Here is an 18168-nt window from a genome sequence, read left to right as displayed (position 1 = left end):
GGTCCACATCTGGCGTTGCAGTGCGACTGAACGCATAGCGCTTGAATATCTGTTCATTGCCGTGGAGCTTTCTAGACATCTCCAAACCAAGAGGCCAAGTTTCTGCAGGGCTAAAGCATCTGTGTTGAGACCACCAACAAACTCTTCACTCCAAGTGTGGGAGGTAACTTGGTAGCTCCGAAAACTGGCGGGTGCGTCTCGTCTCAGCAAACGGCCTCACTGCCCCCCCGAGCCAGAGTTGAGGCAACCTATCCCACGGCGGCGCTCACTTCCTCCTCGCCAGCACCTTCTCCAGGGCCGCAATAAGCCCCTTGACCTCGTCAACTGCACCGCGTCAGCACACACCCTACCCCTCCAAGTCCTCCCCCACCGAAGAGAGAACCCCACCACTTACCCGTGTTATAATGCACCAAACTGACCCTGACAACCCCGTCGTCCGACAGGCCGAGCACGTCCTTGACCAGCCGGTTGGAGTAGAAGGCGCCCCAGCGGAAGGCGAACGGGCTCTCGGCCTCGACCGCCTCGACCAGCTCGCGCGACCGCCACCCGCGGACGGTGAAGCTAACGGTCGGCACCCGGACCGCGGGGTCGCTGCTGCGCTCGCCCCACACGGTGACGCCGTCGCCCCGCGCGTTGAGCCAGTCCAGCAGCGTCGCCTGCAGCCGCTGCTCCTGCGCCGCGATGCCGGCCCACTTGCCCGCCAGGTAGGCGGTCACGGCGGGCAGCGCGTGCACGAGCTCGTAGCTGGCGCCGGCCAGCCCGAGCTTGTTCTCGAGCGTGACGTGCGGGTTGAAGAAGTGCCCGAGCGAGTGCAGGGTGGAGAGCGCCAGCGGGCTGGCGTAGAGGAGGGCAATGTGCGGGCCGTAGACCTGTGTGTGTGTGTGGAAGCGCGAGAATTGGTGAGGAATGGGTGGATGGATGTGAAGAAGGAGGGAGGGTAGGGGGAAATGGCTATACCTTGTACCAGGAGAAAGAGTAGAGGTCGACGCCGAGGTCTTTGACGTCGATCCTGCGGTGCGGCGCGTACGCCACGGCGTCAACACAAACTAGGGCCTTGGGGTTCCTGTCGTGCACGGTGGACGCAATGGCCTTGATGTCGTGGATGGTGCCGAGGATGTTGCTTGCGTGGGTGCAAGTCACGAGCCGCGTCTTGTCAGTGAGAAGAGCGGCGAGGTCCGAGGCGAGCAGCTTGGGGTTGGTCCTCGCGTTGGAGGCGCCGAAACTGGGCTTCCACCACTTGAGAACCAGCTTCTGACGCTCAGCGAGGTCGACCCATGGTGCGATGTTGGCCTCGTGGTCAATTGCAGAAACGATCAGCTCGTCGCCTTCCTGGAACCGCAGGGCATATGAGACGTTGCGGAACAGCTGGGTGGTGGATGGTCCGATTACTGCACTGTATGAGTCGTCGCACTGGAGAAGATGGGAGATAACTAGGGAGACTGGCGGGTTCTCAGGGGCATCACACACCAACCTCGCCTCTCGAGGCGCCGATGTACTCTGCAGCCGCAGCATAGCCCGCGTTGTAGCGGTCCGTGGCCGTCTTGCCCGCGGCGTATGTGGCCCCGAGCTGGACGTTGGTGGTCAGGAGGTAATCTCGAATGCTAGCACGGGTGATCAACCTCAAGCCCTTCTGTCATACGTCCCACGGAGCACTCATATATACCGTTCGGCCACCGTTCCCAGCGCTTGGCTGCCACCTGCGTTATCCATGTACACCTGCCCCCCTGCCAAGGAGGGGAAGCTTCCCCTCACTTGGTGCATATCCAGAGCATCCGCCATCATGAGGTGTCGGCCAAGGTGAAGGGAACGAGAAGCGGTTGTGCGAAAGAGGAAAACTAGCAAGCTTGCGTATTGTCGGGATAAAGAGAGGATAGAATTGGGTAAGTTCCTTCCTCGGTACGGAGTACACAGTAGTTACGGTCCTCGAAAACGGAGGCATGCCCCGGTCTCCGTGCGGGACAGGCCCCACAGACCTCGGAAGGAGTGGGTCTTCGTGTGGATCGATCGGGCTGACGGGCGGCTTGGGTCGGCCAGCTCCGGATGCCGTCATGCAGCAATGGTTCATGTATTTTCAAGTATTTGTTTGATCTGTTCAGCTGCTAAAGCCAAACAAAGAGAGCTGACAAGCCCGGACGAGACAGACACTGGCGCCCAGCCAACCGCCCCCAAGGGCTCAGCTTTGGGCATGATCATGCATGTTAGGTAGTTAGGAAAAGAAGGAGGCCGAGCGCGACGGCGATTCCATCCCGACAAGTGCGGTCGGCGGCTCCGGGCAGTTCCTGTTGGCTCTCGGCGGTGGTGCAGCATGCAGTTTCAGCAGTCCGCCCTCCAAGCAGACAAGCAGACGCCGCAGCTTGGCAGAATTTGAGCGGCAGGAGCCGGGAATGGCCAACAAGCGAGTCAATTGAAGCGCCTACAACCCGCATGCCGTGAGCAAGTAGCGCAGGGCCAGGCAATGGAGGAGGGCATATGGCATAAATGATATCGTGAAGGCAACGGTACAGCGAGACGCTGGAGATGCGGTCGGATGCGCTGTTGTTGGCCCTCAGCGATGGAACGCCGCTTAAAGTGACAAAAGTTGGGAGACAGGCGCTTCAAGTTTCATGCAGGAGCCGCGCACGGCGCATTTCGGACGCCATCTGGGGCAACAAATGGGGCAGCCGGTGGTGAGCTGCCCTTATTTAGGCGCTTCCCCTGGAGAGGCATGGAGACGGGTTGGAGAGGTCAGCCAGAGGACTGCTGGGCTTGGTGGTGAGAGGAAAATCAGAGGGACCCACAAAAATTTTGTGCCAGGGGACTGCAGTATCCGCGCCGACAAATCCGTATTTCATCTCGATATCAGCCCACTTTTCGGAAAGCTTTCCTCTGCTCTGCGCAATCCGCCAACAACACTGGATTTTTGCTCGGTTGACCCAATTGGCCCATCACGATGAAGAGAAAGGCGGACGGTCCCGCTGGAGGCACGAAGCCAGCCAAGAAGCGGTCCAAGAATGGTAAGCTCTGCCTTTATCGTCCCCCCAGTCCCCCCCAGACTCGCGCTGTGCATGCTGACCAAGATCAGCGCTTTCCGACGAAGAAGCCAGAGCGCGATTCCGAAAAGGTCTCTTCGACAAGGCAGTCCTCGACAAGTACACGGCGCAGTATGCCTCGTCGACGCCCTACAAACACTGCGTGATCTCAGGGCTCGTTGACGACGACCTGCTGCGCAATGTCCGCTCCGAGATCAAGGCCAATGTTCACTTCACTCCCAAGGAGACCGACATCTACAAGATCCACCAGAGCGGCGACCTCGCCAACCTAGACGGCCTCGACGACGAGGCCTTGGCGAAGCTTCCGTCGCTCCTCGCCCTGCGCGACGCCCTCTATTCGCAGACCTTCCGCGACTACGTCTCCCACATCACCGGCTGCGGCCCCTTGAGTGGGCGCAAGACCGACATGGCCATCAACGTCTACACCCCGGGCTGCTATCTCTTGTGCCACGACGACGTCATCGGCTCCCGCAAGGTCAGCTACATTCTGTACCTGACCGACCCGGATACGCCTTGGCAACCCGAGTGGGGTGGCGCCCTGCGACTGTACCCCGTGGTGGATCGCGAGGGTGAAGACGGCGAGGTGGCAAAGACGCCGCTGCCAGATGCCATCAAGGTCATCCCCCCAGCATGGAACCAGCTCTCCTTCTTCGCTGTCCAGCCAGGAGAGTCATTTCACGACGTCGAAGAGGTGTACCATGCCCCGTCCAAGGAAGAGCTGGAGAAGAACGGGGGCCGCATTCGCATGGCCATCAGCGGCTGGTTCCATATCCCTCAGGTCGGCGAAGATGGCTATGTCGAGGGAGCCGAGGAGAAGGCCGCCCAGAAGAGTGGCTTGATGCAACTCCAAGGCAACCCGGACCAGCACGATCGCCCCCAGGCCAAGCCCGTCCGTGTCGAGAGCCAAGACAGGAAAAACGAGGACAGTGACGACTTCCCTCTTGACGAGGCCGACCTCGAGTTCTTGCTGAAATATATCGCGCCCACGTACCTGACGCCAGACACGATCGACCGCATCGCCGACCATTTTGAGGAGGAATTCAGCATCACTTTGCCAGACATACTTCACCCCAAGTTCGCTGAGAAGTTGCGCAGCTACGTGGAATCCGAAGAGGCCAAGGCGCTTCCAGAGAACAGCGACGAGATCGAGAAGGGCGCATGGAAGGTGGCCCGGCCGCCCCATAAACACCGATACCTCTACCTGCAACTGGGTGACGAGAAGCTGGAAGCCTCGCCCCTGAAAGAGCTGCTCGAAGTCCTGCTGCCATCCAGGCAATTCCGTCTCTGGCTTCAGATGGCCACGCGCTCCACCGTGGAGAGCCACGACCTGGTTGCCCGGCGCTTCCGCCGCGGCAAGGACTACACGCTCGCTACCGGGCACGACGGCAAGCCAAGACTTGAGGTGAACATCGGCCTCACCCCCACGGATGGCTGGGGTGACGCTGAGGACGACGATGACGACGACGCCAGCTCAGAAGCGTCGTCCGACGCCGAAGCCAGCCACAAGAGCAAGAACGGCAAGAAGGGCGCGGCCAACGGCGAGGGCAAGGGCAAGGGAAAGGGCAAGGCTGATGCCGCAGATGCCAAGTCCAAGGGCAAAGGCAAGGCCGTTGATAAGGACGTGGAGCCGGACAGGGACGAGGACGAGGACGAGGTCGGCGGCCACGAGGTGTACATGGCCGGCGACGAGGACGGCGACGAGGACGCGGCCATCTACAAGAGCAGCGCGGATGACGACAACATCCTCTTCTTCCAGGCGGCGGCCTGGAATAAGATGACCATCGTGCTCCGCGACAGCGGGACGCTGCGCTTCGTCAAGTACGTGAGCGCCAGCGCCAAGGGCGACCGCTGGGACATCAGCGGCACGTTCGAGATCGAGGAGCAGGACAACGAGCCGGACGCCGAGGGGAACGGTGAGGCCTCTGGGGCTGGAGGAGAGTTGGACGAGTCCGAGGAGGAGTTCCAGGGTTTCTCGAGCAGTGAGGACAGTGATTCCGATTAGCCCTCCTGGCAGAGTCGATTATGCAGTTTTTTTTTTTTTTTTTCTTTTCTCGAAGGCGCTCATGGACCTTTTGATGCTGGGCCATCCCATGTGTGCCGAAGATCCTGACAATGCCTGTTTTGAGTTCTCGATACCGAGTTTCGAGGCGATGGGAATACGGGCTACACCGCGGTGTGAACAAGAGCAGGCTTTCGGGTCCGTCTTCCGTCCAACAATGCTGCCTCTCGAAAAGCTTGCCCTGCGTCACTGCAACAGGTCAGGTCGCCGTCATGGAGGAGGCCCCTTACCGGTTCCTCGGTAACTCAAGCTCCGACTATGAGTTCAGGATGAACTCCGTTCCAAAATGCTCGTCGATCGGCGACGTGGCAAGCACCCTGACCAGCCCACGGTGTCGGCGTCCAATCTCGGAGGGGCTGGGCCCTGGCGGAGTTACGTCACAATGTGACACTGCCTGCACGGGAATTGGGGAAGTAGAGCGAAACGGCAGCGGCTCGCTTTTAACTCGGCTTCTGGCAAGTGCGAGGTCTGCGAATAACCAAGTAGGGTAACAGGAGCTCAAAACGACGGGAAGCAATTGGGATCTGCCACCTATGCCAGCTGGGAATACTCGCTTATTACTTTGCGAAGACCATTCTCGCCGATTTAAAGGAACCTGACCCTTGGGATGTCTGTCGTGAACCCCTTGGCTAACAGCACATGCACCTCAAGTGGCTAGTGGAGACGATGAAGCCCTAGCCGGAGTTCGCCGCACCCTGGCAATCGTTCGGCGGCCCGGGAAGAGCCGAATCGCCGGACATCCCAGAGGTGACCCGCAGCGCTTCCCGCCAAGCTGGTGGGAAGTGGCGGGATAGCGTTGAAAAAAACCCAAGAATGGGGAGACCCGCGGGAAGAGCGACAATGAGTGGGTGAGCTTCCATTGGACTGCTGCGTTGTCAGTGCCACCTTCCGAGCCCGGAGTCGCTGCCGGACATACCACCCTCGGCCCAGCCCGTCGAGAACTGGCTGTTCGTCTGAAAGCTCCGCCTGATTTTAAGCATGTCCCAGTTTTGCTTCATCCCAACTTTTCAGTACAGCTATCTTTCATCCCATCTTTTTCTCCATAGCTGGACTCCCGCAACCTTGTTCTTCATCTATAACCCCTGATAACCCCCTGCCTTCTCGTCATTGTTGAAGCCCCGCCGACTGTTTCTCCCTCCTCATAATATCTCATCCTTCGTAGCCGCTCCCACCTAATTAATACAGTAACTATTCCGCTATGCCCATTCGCAACCCATTTGCGCGCCGGCCCGGGCCAGCGGTTCAAGAGGAGAGCCAGCGACCCGGCTCGGCCGCCGGGACCGCTGACCCCGCGCACCCCGGCTTTGAGAGGGTAGATACAGTTGGGTCGAAGGCCTCGTCGGCGTTCAGCATTCGCAGCAGACGGAGCCAGGATACGGGCGAGTACAAGCTGAGTGGTACGTTCCACGCCAGAACCTTGGGCTGGTCCATACTCCCAATTGGGAGTCTTTTGGCGCCGGCTCGAGGCGTGCCAGCGCCCTCGTCAAGCCGCCGAGGCATCTCGGGATCTCAATTGGTGTCGATAACTTACAGTTTGGTACTGTGCAGTGGTCAACGACAGCGGTGTTTACCTACCGGTATGATTGCATGCCAAAGGTGTTCCCCGTCTCACGCCTTGCGAGGGAGTCTAACACCAGTCGCCGCTCCAGCCATCTCCTGTCGAAAAAGAAACCCCCTGGCCCCGCCGCTACTTGGGACGCACGTCCAGTGAGAGGAGTAGCATCGCCAGCGGCAGCGGCGAGATCGAGCACTTCTCCATCTCGCGCGAGTCTTTTGACTCGTACAGGCGGTCTTTTGTATGTACCTGAATCTCTGCCTCACACTCATACTCACCTCACCCCTCTCCCGCTCCTCCCCCCTCTCCTCCCTTCTCCCCCCACCAGCCCCAACCGGCATCACCCAATATCTCTACCCCCGAGAAGAGGGAGAGAAAATATGTCTGGTATCACTGAGCCTGACCGACGTACCGCAGGACATCTGCGCCAAGAGCCCCGTTGTCATCGCCGACCCGCCCGCAGGCCTCCCAGCTAGGCAGAGCCTCGACTCGTATCGGTTTCCGCGCTCGCCGTTGCGCTTCCCCGCGGGACCGAGGTCGCCTTTAGCTAGTGACCAGCCGCAGGTGCAGCCGCACCGCTGGGACCAGGAGCCCCGCGCGCTAGAGGAGGAAGGGGTTGGCGGCGGCGGCGGTGGTGGTGATGGTGAAGGTGGTGAAGGCGGTGAACGAGACGAGAAGTTTGAGGATGTGGGCCTGGACGATGATGAGAACCACACCGGCGGCAACGGCGAGCATCACGATGAGAGTCTGAAACACTCATGGCTGCGGACGCAGTCGCAGCCGCAGCCGAGGAAGAGGAGCTTTTTCTTCACCAAGTTTGGTGGCTCTGACAGTGCTGCCGCTGCCGCGGCGGATACGGGTACGGGTGCGGGTGCGGGTGCGGGTGCGCCGCCGCCGCCGGTGGTAGAGGAGGGTGGCACGGCCTTGTCCATCTCCCGGTTCTTGCCCCTGTCCGGGGGAAGGAAAAAAGATCCGAGCGGCGGGCAGGCGGCAGAGTTGGGCGCCATGAGGCCTGTTGCCGCGGGGCGGGACAGTGGGCTGGAGAGGGCGGACACACCGGTGGCTGGGCTGCGGGTGCAGGAGGTTGAGGGTTGAGGCGGGCACGTCCCGTCGTGTGTCTTGGTGTGTTTTCCCAGTTGGTAGGTTCTGGATCGGACTGGAGTGTCTGATGGATCAACGAGCGCCACCCGCAGTGCTGGTGGTGCTTTGCTAGACCGGCTCATGATGAACGAAGGAGATGACGGCGTTGCGGTTAGATCCAGGGTTGACGACTTGACGCGGGCTTGTGTCCTTGAGACAGAGATAGTACGCAGATCACTTAATGATAGCAAGTAATAATTTTCAAATTGCAAACATTGGTAACGTGTTTTGTGCCAGAACTTGCAACCCATCAACCCCCTCGTTTGTGAGCCGAATGAGGGGAGCATCGCCGGGTACGACACCCGGGGCGAAGTCGCCGTTGGGCGTTCATGTCTCTCTTCGATCTGCAAGCAGACTCTGGGGCTACGAGCTTTCTGAGTCTGAGCTCCAGTCCGAAACCTGGGCGCCTCGAATGTGAGTCACCGTGTGCCTGGCATAACCTCGTGCTATCCATCGTGCCTTCCACTCTTGGAAGAATGACACCGACACGGTCCCGTGCTCGGTTCCGAGCCAAACAGGAAGCTAGCAGGCAGGCATCCAAAGAAGAATCACACATGCGAGTTTGGAATACGTCCGTTTGCTCTCAACCTTCACCTCTTGCCTAAGGTCGTATGTAAGTCAGGGTGTCTAATCTGACTTTTGCGCTTGTCTCTGAGAAGCGGCGTTTCCTCCGCGCGCTTACTGCTTTCGCAGTTACCGCCCAAACACGTGCATGCAGGTCCAATGCAGCGTCGCCCCGGCAAACAAGGTCGACGATCGTCGATTGCCTGGTTACAAGAAACATCAAACACCCGAGAACCTGCATCGCGGCTACTGCCTGGTCTGCACTACAGCGGCACAGTGGGAAGCTGGCATCATATTGGGCTGTGAGCTGCTGGTGCCGACGCCGAAGCTGCCGGGCGCCGTCTGGGAAGCCGGCTCTCTCCCGTGACCAGCCGAACACACCGTATCCGAATGATCGCCCACACCCTCCCAATGCACCGGCCGCTCCCGCATCCCGGACTCAGTTCTTTAGTTCTTTGTCCAGTGCCTGCAGACCCTGGAGCAGATCATCTCTCAGATCTTCCCAGCCCTCGACGCCGATGCTGACCCGCACCAGCCTCCTGTCAACGGTGGTGTCGCTCATGGCCCGCCACTCGATCAGGCTCTCTACACCGCCCAGGCTGGTCGCATGGTGGAACAGGAACAGCTTGCTCGGCAGCCGCTTAGCATGCTCTTCCGATTTCAGCCACAGCGAGAACACGGGCCCGTAGCCGTTGGGCATCTGCTTGCGCAGCCACGAGTCCGGCTCAGAAGCCTCGGGCTGCTGCGATGCGTGCTGAATCTTGTACACCAGATCGGCCACGATGTTTCCGCCGGCCTTTTTCTGCGCCACGAGCCAGTCGACCAAGTGCTGCGTGTTCTCGGTCTGTCTCATCACCCGCAGTTCCAGCGTCCGCAGGCTGCGCACGCCAAGCCAGCCCTCAAGGCTGCCCATGACGCCGCCGAGGTGCAACCGCTCCTCTCGGAGCCCCTCCAACCAGCCTGGTTTCCCATCCCCGCCGTGCGCCCGATCCGGCCGGACCACCAGCACGCCGCTGAGCATGTCACTGTGCCCCCCAAAGTATTTGGTGCCGCTGTGCATGATTATGTCGGCACCGTAGCTGAACGGGTCCTGCAGCGGCGGCGGCGCAAAGGTTGCGTCGACGGTCAGGTAGCAACCCAACTCGTCCGCTTTCTTGCGGTAATAAGCCAGGTCCCGCGCCTCGCCTGTTGGGTTCAGCGGCGTCTCGACGTGGATCACGTCTCCCTTCTGCAGCTTGGCCAGGTCGCTCTCGTCCTCCAGCTCCAGCTTCTCAAGCCCCTTGAGCTTGTTCATCAGCTTCAGTATCCCGTGGCAGCCGTGGTAGCCGCCACCGATGGCAACGCGCTTCGGGTTGAGGAACACAATCATGGCATGGAAAGCGGCCAGTCCGGAGGCATATGACACCGCCGGGCCGCCCAGAAGCGAGCTCAGGATGGCTTCATACCGCGTGGCATTTGGCGACTTCAACCGTGAGTAAATGTACGACGTCTCCGCCGGGGGAGGCTGCAAAACAGTCAGTTGCATTCTCTGCCCAGGGCAATACAGAAGCCACTTACGGTGAAGTCGGACCAGGGCACCAGCTCCTCAGGGTTATCCGCGTAACGGAACGTTGTGGAGACGTGCATTGGCGGCGCGACCGCCGGATGCGTGTTGGTGTAGTCATCAGCGTGCACCGACCGAGACGCCAGCGACAATTGCCGGCCGAAGGCGGCGGCCAGCTTGTTCGGGCCGGTCTGTGGCTGGCCGTCCGGGTGACTCCCGGTCGTGGATGCCATGCTGTCTTGCGTCGTTTCAGGTTACTGGGCTGGTTCGCAGGGATTGCTCAACGCTCGGCGACCCTTCGACACGTCGTCGAAACAGCGCAAACAGAGAGAGAAGCGAGGGGTTGCCAATTTGGGCATGCCTGCAGACACTTGCTCAGGGCTTTACCTTAGGTGAAGCCAGCCGACCTCGTCGCGGGGCGGGCTCCATCGGCGTCTCCATTCGTCATTCGCAGGGCGCCGCATTGGTGCGGTAGTGGATAACTATGGCGTCTGCGATTTCGGCACTGAGGTGTCCGGACCTCCTCTTCCCTTGTCTTCCGTGCTCCACTCGGCCCCATCCGACGCCGCTCATCCGCTCCCAGCGCACCGAGCGCCGAGGGTCGAGAATCTGAAACCGTTCTGTGCTACACTACTCTGTGTACCTAGTTTCATACCCCTTGCTGCTTCTGCATGCGGATCGGACGGGAGGAAAACTGCCGATCAGAAACAATGTTATTGAAGCGAGACTCGTGGCGTCCGATCTGAACTCCTCCTAGCTCGATGAGTGGTCAGATAGCCGCCCTAAGGAGGTGAGCAAACCTGTCCACGGACCGAATGAAAGAACGACTTTGATTTGGCATTCCGGGTTTTCGGGGCAGCTTTCAAGCGCTTGCGCCCGTTAACGCTTTGAGGCCCCCAAGCTCACACGAAAAGGGAAGGTCGCCTGAGATGAAAAAACGTGTCGTGCTGCTGGAGGACAGATGCGGAAGCCAGCACCCCAGCGACCTTTATATAGCATAATAACACTTTCTTTGATTGCTACGGTTGCTTTGCCGATGGTTGACGGTTTTTTCTCGAAACCCTCTGTGTTCCATGCATAAGGTAAGGTAGATCAGCGGGAGAGGCTTTTGCGCCTCATTCACGCGTGACATGTTAGTCTGAAGTCAAAATTCGCTGGCAAACTAGCGGCTACTGGAGCAAGCATGTGCTTCGAGACCGATCGGGACCGATATCATGGCTTCTTCCGTCAACCTCAAAAGCACTACAACTATGTAGTCCCCGTGCTGGGTCAGCCCTGCTGGCTTCCTCTGTCAGAATGCAACGCCCGTCTTCTCCCCAATGTGCAGAGTCAAGGAAGGGAGAGTCACGAAGCCGGGCAGCTCTGGCGGTGGCGGCGCCCCGCCGCGACGGCGAGGCCGGCCGGCCATCGACTGGACTCGCTCGCGGAAACGCCGGTTGCTCAGGCTGTACCTATGCACTCCCGAGTCGGAGCTGTCGCTGAAGAAGATCCTCGCGCTCCTGTCTGAAGGGCCTTTCCAGCCAAAGTAAGTTCAGCCCGTTGACCGGGCCCGGATTGTTGCCTCGCCGCTGACCGACGCACCCAGGCCGCGGCATACGCAGTGTCTCCTGAATGACATGCTGTCTAAGTCGTACCGTCAGAAGAGACCCAAGAACCGGGCGGTCATGGCGGAACGGTTGGCCTATCTGCGGTCCATCAGAGACGGGAGGTTCCAGATAGGACCGCACGCGGCTCGCAAGCAAGCGGTCGCCAAGGACTGCGCCATCCTCCTGAAATCCAACCCGGGCGGACGGAAGGCGCACAATGTGCAGCTGGGAGACGCTAGCGGGGAGGCAGAGGATCCCGACTCCCCCGGCTCGCCGACGGATCAGAGGCCGGACACTGCGTCCAGCCCCAGCCGCAGATCCCTGGATATGGGCGAGCCGAGGACCTCCCTGGAGGGCGCGGACACAGACGAGGAGGCACCTTCGCCCGAGTTGTTCAGGAACCCGTGGTCCACGTCCGAGGACGTCCGGGGCGAGAGAATCGACTTCCTGAAGGAGCGATGCCGCAGCCGGTCGTCCTCCTTCCTGGCCGATGCGGCAAGCCTGTTCAGCGGCTTGTCCATCCGATCGGGCCTTTCACGCTCCTCGAGCGGATCGTCCCGTCGGAGCTCCCGGTCGGTTCCGGGCCGTTCTGAGCCGTCGGGTTCTGCGTCGCTCGCCGACTGGGATACAGACCGGCCGTCTACCGCCGTGTCCCTCACCGCGAGTCACGCATGGTCGGGGGAGCTGCACCTGTCTCCTCTCCCCGCGGACTTGGCCTCGCCGCCAGCGGCGTGGGCAGACTGCCAAAGGGCAGCAGGCTCGTGGAGCCCGCAGCAGAGCAACTCTCATACGCTCGAGAACCAGGAGCTGGTGCGATTCTGCTGCGGCCAGGCGACGTGGTGTCTGCATCAGCGCATCTACGCGGTTCTGACGTCCGGCAGTCCGGCAGAAACCTTCGCCTGCACCGCGGCCGAGGTGGACACCCGCGACGGGCTGGGAAACACGGCGCTGCACGTCGCGGCGCGATGGGCCGCGCCGGCGCCGGTCCTGCTGCGCATCGCGGCGGTCGCGTCGTTCCCGGGCGCGGCCAACCACCGCAACGAGACGTTCCTGCACGTGCTGGACTCGGGCGCGCTGGCGCCCGGCGAGCTGGCCCACCTGATCGAGTTCCTCGCCAGCCGCGGCGGCTTCGACTTCACCCACCGCGACGACGCGGGACGCAGCTTCGTCGACCGCCTGATGCGCCGCCCGACCTTCTCCCTCGCGTCCCTGGAGGCCATCTTCTCCCGCCTCTCCGAGCCGGACCGGCTCGCCCTCATCCACCGCCACCGCCTCCTCGACGCGATCCGAGCCCGCTTCTTCGGCCAGGGCGCGGCGACAACCCCCGCCCTTGCACAGCCCGCCGAAGCGGCCGCCTCCTACACCGCCTACTTCCTCGCACGGTACGGCACCGCCCACCGCGCCGTGTGAATGCCTGGGCCCAGACGGCGCTCGAATGTGGCGGTTGAGGCGATGGCGGTGCCTCCTGCGGAAGGGTGGCGAGGCATGTGGGCGTGGTGTTTTCCCTTGGTGACAGAAAATGTTGTGAGTTGAGAGCGGGACGCCTTGTCGAGAGGTGGAGGGAACTAACGAGATCATGACGCAATGGAGCTTATGTATGGTAGAGTAGAGTACAGGCGCCGGACAAGCGCCGGCCGGATTCTTTTTGTGTTAGATGTCTGTATCCTAGTAGACTTGAATGTATAAGTAGAGAGTCCGGTTTTTGTTTAGACATGGGATACGTTGCCGTGGTGGTGCTGGCCCAGCCGAGTGCGTGTTCGACCACCATGACCCCTAGATGGCTCCCATCGCCCTGCCATCCTGCGCGCAACCTTTGCCGACCTGGTCCTCCTTGAGCCTCCAGCATCGGCTTCCATATCACCCCATTACCCGGCGTTCCGCAAGAGAATGGCCGTTTGAGTCTTGCATTGGCGTAGAGACCTTGGGGTAGAGGCCAGGCCTGACATGCAGTCAACGACTAAGGTCTCCGCTCCAGCCGGCAAGAGTGTCGTCCGTGGCCGGTCCGAGCATTAAGATGTGGTCTCGATTGCTTCTCGGCGGAAGACAACACAGTTCAGCCGCGTGACCCCTCCGTCGCGATCTGTTGACCATCAAAACACCATCGACCAGGTCGATGGGCATTTTTCTTCGCGCCCCCCTGGATTAACAACAACTCAACTCCCCTTGGGCATCCACGCCGCTCACCCCGTCACCTCGTCCAGCAACTCGGACAGGGTCACGGCCCGATACCCCCTCCTCTTCATCTCGGGCAACACACGCCTCAGCATGGGCTCGGTCCAGCTCCTCCGATCGTGGCACACGATGATGCCGCCGGGACTCAGCATGCTCAACACGTGCCTCGCGTTCAGCCAGGCCCACGGGATCTGCGCGTCGTGCGGGTAGATGCTGCCCAGCACGACGCGGTAGCCCAGGCGGCGGGCCATGGTGCGGATGCGCTCGCTGAAGAAGCCGGAGCCGGGGCGGTAGTAGCGGCGGCCGCGGCCGCCGGCGTCGGGGTTGCCGGCGGGGGGCGGCGTGCGGCCCTCGGCGCGGTAGGCGTCGTCGATGAGGGCCTGGACGGCGCGCAGCTGGGCGGCCAGGTCGGCGGCGGGGAGGGCGCGGGCGGGCTCGTCGTGCATGCCGTGGTTGGCCAGCTCGTGGCCGGCGCGGAGGATGTCGCGCAGCATGCGCTCGCGGCCGGCGACCTGCGAGCCGATGACGAAGAAGGTGGCGTGGGCGCCGGAGGCGGCGAGCGCGGCCAGGATCGCGGGCGTGTGCTCCGACGGCGCGTCGTCGATGGTCAGGGCCACGAGCGGCTTGGACGGCGGCAGCCAGAGGCGGAAGAGCACGTCGGTCCAGCGGTGGGAGAGAATGCGGAGGAGGAGAGACGGCGGCTTGTAGATGAAGTAGGGCGGGAGGAGGACGAGGAGGGCGAGCAGCAGCGCGAGCAGCAGCGTCGCCATGCGGCGGCGGCGGAGGCGGCGAGGAAGGCGGAGGAGGGAGGGGAACATTGGCTCCGTTATCGCTGCTGGCTATGGCATTTGCGGCGACGGAAGAGGTGATGCAGGGGAAAAGTACCAAAGGTAGGGAGTCGCGTGTTGGTTTGGCGGTTGCGAGTGGGAAATGAGACAGGACACGGTTCGATAAGATAACATTGGCCAGCTCGTGTTAGTGTAGGTAAATTACCTGAGCTTCCAGGATGTTCCTGGGTGTGCTGGTTCTTGGCAGGCTACCTGAACTTGCCTGTCTTCCAGCCCAGCCGCCTCGGGCAAGCTTGGCGAGAGCATCCAGCACCTGAGGTGGTCATCAGCCAGAACAGAACAAATCCGTCCATCGTGGATGGAAAACTTTCGACCGTGCCTGGGCCTCAGCATCCCCGCAGGATATGTTGTCATCATCGGCCACTGGGTGAAGAGAACAGAATCCAACCTATGTAGGTTGTTTCAGAAAAAGTCCCATCCGCTGGCGAGTTTGTCGAACCCTCCGTTCTACAACTCTGCAGAACTTGCAGTATTGTGGGTTGGGCTGGGCTCGCTGCTGCTGCGGACGAGGCGGGGGACACGCTCCTTAATTATGAACAGAACACAATGCCAGGAACATCTTGACATGTGGATGTGTGCATGTGTGTAACGTCACCCAGAGAGATGACCAGGTCGAGTCCCGCCAGGCAAGTGTAACTCGTACCCTGATGTTAGCCAAACCGTCACTCATAATTCAGCATATCTATCCCGCAAGTACATGATCGTTGCATCCCCTCCTCATCTACATGCTGTTCAAGTGACATCGCCGCGCTATGATCGCCAGACCATCCAAAAGCCCAATGCCATGCCATATGCCGCTCCCCAACGCCAGAAAATGCTCGACGATGTATCCGCCATCTAGCCAGCCCGATGCAGAGAGAGCCCTTACTTAATACAGCTTTTTAAGCTCATCCTCCTCCAGCGTCCCAACAAACGCATGCCGCAGGAAATGCAACCACGTCTTGTTTAGCTTCCTCTTTTTGCTGCCCTTCTTCCCTCCTTTTTTCGCCTTCTTCTTCTTCTTTTCTGTCTCCACATCCCCATCACTCTCAACGTCACTTTCCTGGTCGTCGTCCTCGTCCTCGTCCTCCTCCTCCTCCTCGTCCTCCGAAGAACTCCCAACCTCCGCCCCCTTCGCACCAACCCGCTCCCCGATCCGCACCGCCAGGTCGACGAAGCTGTTCACCGTCAGGTCGTCCAGCCGGTACACGCGGTCGTCGAACGTGCTGTACTCGACCTCGAACGCGAACTCGCGCGGCCGCGGCGGGTGCGGCGAGGCCGGCTTCTTGCCGCCGTGCTTGCCGCTGCGCCAGCGGAGCAGCCAGTCGCGCCAGCCGCCGCGCCGGTCTTCGCTTCCGCTCTCGCCCGCGTCTTGCTCATTGAAAGTTATCACTGCGGGGCGGGCGCTGGTGCTGGTGCTGAGGTCGGTGAGGCTGAGGTTGTTGATGCGGGTTAAGTTGGCAAAATATTGCGTGTATCCGGTCAGGGTGAGCGGTTGAGGGGAGTAGGCGGGTCCCGGAGGGGAAGACTTGGAGGGCGGTTCGGGGATGTGCAGCTCCGGGTCATGTGGCGGTGTCTTTTTGGGCTTCTTGTTCTTCTTTTTCTTCTTCTTGGTCAGGGTTGTGTCGTCCACGTCCGTTTCACCTGAAAGGTCGCGCAGTTCGAGGTGTTTCTGAGATGAGGCCTCCTCGTCAGCAACGGCCCGGGAGACGCCTGTCAAGGCGCCCTTCCACACAGGCGCGTCTTCTAGCCCCGTGATGTTGTATTCGAGCACGCGCAGGGTTGGGAAGTAGTTCGGCACGACACTGGGGCTGACCAGGGAAAGGTGATAGCGCTCGCCCCAGGGGTCCTTGACCTTCTTGCCTTTTTTCCTCTTCCCGTCCTTGGCCACCTCTCCCCGCTTGCCGGGCGGCGGCGTCAGCTTCGACCAGCGGTTGCGCAGCTCCACCAGGTAGTCAGACGCCGACATCACCGACAGCTCATCCTCCATCGCCACGCGAGCGCCAAGCTCGGACGAGCCAGACAGCGCGGCAATGTCGATCTCATCCTTGTCGTGGATGAGGAAGTGGTCGATGTTCATGTGCCCGTAGAGACCAGCGACCACGACGTCTCGGAACTGGTGCATCCAGAGCGAGTACTTCTGCCAGCATGTCTCGTCCCACAGCTTCTTGCTTTCCGTCCGGGCCGGGGGCACGTGGCCTATGAGGATAGCTTTCATGCCGCGCTCGCGCAGAAACTGCAGCTGCACCCGTAGCCATTCCATCTGCTTGTATCCCGGCTCCTGGGGGTTCGCGCAGCCGTCGACGCCGGCGTTACGGTCGAAGAAGTACAACGTATTCAAGCTGAAGACGGCCAGCTTGTCGGGGATGACCTCGACATCGAACCATCCGCCGAACTCGAAACTGTGGCGCTGCTCCTCCGGAATGAAGTGGCGCCAGATGTGCGAGTAGTGCTTCAACCACTTGTTGGGGCCCGGCAGCAGGATATTGTGCGGTAGGATGTCATTGTTTCCGAGCGTGGGCACGACGGGGATGGTCAGGCCCTTGCCCTCCGCGTTGGCGAACAGGTCGGCGAACTTGTCGGCGATCCACGTGTTGGTGCCCAGCACCTGGTCGGCGTCGCGGGGCAGCCGCTCGTCGCCATCGTGGCGGGCGCTGTCGCCGGTCCAGACGACGAAATCGATCGTGTCCCTGAGATTCGCGGCGATCCAGTCGAACGTCGCATTCACGAGCGAGAACGGGCTGTCGCAGTCGGTCGTCTCGGCGCCGTACGGGCCGGCCGGCCCCTTGCCCCTGTGGCACGCGCCATCTTCGTCGGTCGACGAGTGCACCTTGTAGTAGGCGTCTGGATGGATGTCTGTCGCAGGCGGTTCCAATCGTCAGTCGTTCGTTCAGTCCGTTGATTCAGCCATGGGTTCTTGCCAAGCCCCTTGAAAAGGAGGCTGGATGCTGATGAGGGGCAACGCACCTGTGATATGCAGGAACCTGCCGTGCAGCTTCCTCTGGGCGGAGAGTGCAACCCCCGCCGGGCCGGAAATGACGCCATGACACAGCAGCGCCAGAGCCAAAACGCGTCCGAGAGCCATCAGGCAGCCCCGGCTAGAGCGCAGAGAAACGGGTGAAAAGGAGCGAAACGAAAATCAGAAAAAAATCGGTGGGCGCCCGGCAGAAGCTGTATATGACGCCGGGCATGCCTTTACATCGCCGCACTCCTTGCGAAAGAGAGAACAGGATCGAAATCGAAGAAACCGGTCGACGTTTGGGCGCTGCGGTGCGCCTTGGGCAGGTACTGGGCAGACCCTGGCCCTTTCGGCTTCCCGTCTCCAAGGATCCAGGTAGAGCCACACCCGAGTGGCCGCACCGGCGAGTTACTGAACACAGTAGTCAAGTCTCAGAATGGCGAGTTCTCGAACGACTCAACTGCCCGTGGTCGTGTCAATCACAGCGCCGTGGCGGCAAGCGGATCCAAACCTCCTTTAATGCAGCGTCGAAAGGCACATGGGCAGCGGGTCAGGTATATATCCACGGAATACTTTGATACGCAGCACCTTGTTGGCCTACCCCGGGCGGTCACAGCCCACGGCGGTGACCGATCAGGATCGGCTGACTGTGTTTTCATTGCTACTCCGTACGGATCACGAAGTTAACTTTGCCGTGGCCGCATCACATGGCATTGCTCGGCCGAAACGCAGCT

At 60.9% G+C, this 18168-nt stretch overlaps 7 protein-coding genes across 7 annotated transcripts; 3 read left to right on the top strand and 4 right to left on the bottom strand.

The window, feature by feature from the left end:
* Positions 1-36: 36 nt before the first annotated feature.
* THITE_2094979 (uncharacterized protein) lies at positions 37-1794 on the bottom strand. Its single transcript, XM_003651722.1, has 5 exons — positions 1664-1794; positions 1468-1601; positions 958-1388; positions 395-869; positions 37-324 (listed from the first exon to the last, which is right to left on the bottom strand). Exons 1-5 carry the CDS (start codon positions 1780-1782, stop codon positions 266-268), a joined length of 1218 nt encoding a protein of 405 aa, XP_003651770.1. The 5' UTR covers positions 1783-1794; the 3' UTR covers positions 37-265.
* Positions 1795-2929: 1135 nt separating this feature from the next.
* On the top strand, positions 2930-5031 carry THITE_68241 (oxygenase-like protein; the record flags this gene model as incomplete). The annotated part of the gene is made up of 2 exons (XM_003651721.1): positions 2930-2993; positions 3062-5031. 2 exons carry the CDS (start codon positions 2930-2932, stop codon positions 5029-5031), a joined length of 2034 nt encoding a protein of 677 aa, XP_003651769.1.
* A 1071-nt stretch (positions 5032-6102) lies between these two features.
* THITE_2169976 (uncharacterized protein) lies at positions 6103-7989 on the top strand. Its single transcript, XM_003651720.1, has 4 exons — positions 6103-6485; positions 6637-6665; positions 6738-6884; positions 7061-7989. The coding sequence occupies exons 1-4, from the start codon at positions 6287-6289 to the stop codon at positions 7736-7738; spliced, it is 1053 nt and encodes a 350-aa protein (XP_003651768.1). The 5' UTR covers positions 6103-6286; the 3' UTR covers positions 7739-7989.
* Positions 7990-8562: 573 nt separating this feature from the next.
* On the bottom strand, positions 8563-10228 carry THITE_2112405 (uncharacterized protein). Its single transcript, XM_003651719.1, has 2 exons — positions 9905-10228; positions 8563-9851 (listed from the first exon to the last, which is right to left on the bottom strand). Exons 1-2 carry the CDS (start codon positions 10121-10123, stop codon positions 8787-8789), a joined length of 1284 nt encoding a protein of 427 aa, XP_003651767.1. The 5' UTR covers positions 10124-10228; the 3' UTR covers positions 8563-8786.
* Positions 10229-11116: 888 nt separating this feature from the next.
* On the top strand, positions 11117-12977 carry THITE_2112404 (uncharacterized protein). Its single transcript, XM_003651718.1, has 2 exons — positions 11117-11415; positions 11476-12977. Exons 1-2 carry the CDS (start codon positions 11210-11212, stop codon positions 12884-12886), a joined length of 1617 nt encoding a protein of 538 aa, XP_003651766.1. The 5' UTR covers positions 11117-11209; the 3' UTR covers positions 12887-12977.
* Positions 12978-13656: 679 nt separating this feature from the next.
* THITE_2043732 (carbohydrate esterase family 4 protein) lies at positions 13657-14418 on the bottom strand (the record flags this gene model as incomplete). Its single annotated transcript, XM_003651717.1, has 1 exon — positions 13657-14418. The coding sequence occupies one exon, from the start codon at positions 14416-14418 to the stop codon at positions 13657-13659; it is 762 nt and encodes a 253-aa protein (XP_003651765.1).
* Positions 14419-15224: 806 nt separating this feature from the next.
* Positions 15225-17766, bottom strand: THITE_2112401 (uncharacterized protein). The gene is made up of 2 exons (XM_003651716.1): positions 17443-17766; positions 15225-17331 (listed from the first exon to the last, which is right to left on the bottom strand). The coding sequence occupies exons 1-2, from the start codon at positions 17558-17560 to the stop codon at positions 15365-15367; spliced, it is 2085 nt and encodes a 694-aa protein (XP_003651764.1). The 5' UTR covers positions 17561-17766; the 3' UTR covers positions 15225-15364.
* Between the last annotated feature and the right edge of the window lie 402 nt (positions 17767-18168).

The sequence above is a fragment of the Thermothielavioides terrestris genome, chromosome 2 (genome assembly GCF_000226115.1).
Source record: "Thermothielavioides terrestris NRRL 8126 chromosome 2, complete sequence".
NCBI classification, from domain to species: Eukaryota; Fungi; Ascomycota; class Sordariomycetes; order Sordariales; family Chaetomiaceae; genus Thermothielavioides; species Thermothielavioides terrestris.
This window is presented reverse-complemented; position numbering and strand designations above follow the sequence as displayed.

Bases quoted from the DNA above. Each gene is read 5' to 3' on its own strand.
- THITE_2169976 (XM_003651720.1), top strand. From the start codon at position 6,287: ATGCCCATTCGCAACCCATTTGCGCGCCGGCCCGGGCCAGCGGTTCAA. The intron at 6,486-6,636 runs GTACGTTCCACG...GGTACTGTGCAG, and splicing joins GGGCGAGTACAAGCTGAGTG to TGGTCAACGACAGCGGTGTT. The intron at 6,666-6,737 runs GTATGATTGCAT...TCGCCGCTCCAG, and splicing joins ACAGCGGTGTTTACCTACCG to CCATCTCCTGTCGAAAAAGA.
- THITE_2112401 (XM_003651716.1), bottom strand. From the start codon at position 17,560: ATGGCTCTCGGACGCGTTTTGGCTCTGGCGCTGCTGTGTCATGGCGTC. The intron at 17,332-17,442 runs GTGCGTTGCCCC...CGCCTGCGACAG, and splicing joins CAGGTTCCTGCATATCACAG to ACATCCATCCAGACGCCTAC.
- THITE_2112405 (XM_003651719.1), bottom strand. From the start codon at position 10,123: ATGGCATCCACGACCGGGAGTCACCCGGACGGCCAGCCACAGACCGGC. The intron at 9,852-9,904 runs GTAAGTGGCTTC...ACTGTTTTGCAG, and splicing joins TGCCCTGGTCCGACTTCACC to CCTCCCCCGGCGGAGACGTC.
- THITE_2112404 (XM_003651718.1), top strand. From the start codon at position 11,210: ATGTGCAGAGTCAAGGAAGGGAGAGTCACGAAGCCGGGCAGCTCTGGC. The intron at 11,416-11,475 runs GTAAGTTCAGCC...CGACGCACCCAG, and splicing joins GAAGGGCCTTTCCAGCCAAA to GCCGCGGCATACGCAGTGTC.
- THITE_2094979 (XM_003651722.1), bottom strand. From the start codon at position 1,782: ATGATGGCGGATGCTCTGGATATGCACCAAGTGAGGGGAAGCTTCCCC. The intron at 1,389-1,467 runs GTGTGTGATGCC...CATACAGTGCAG, and splicing joins CGCCTCGAGAGGCGAGGTTG to TAATCGGACCATCCACCACC. The intron at 325-394 runs GTAAGTGGTGGG...GACGCGGTGCAG, and splicing joins TTTGGTGCATTATAACACGG to TTGACGAGGTCAAGGGGCTT.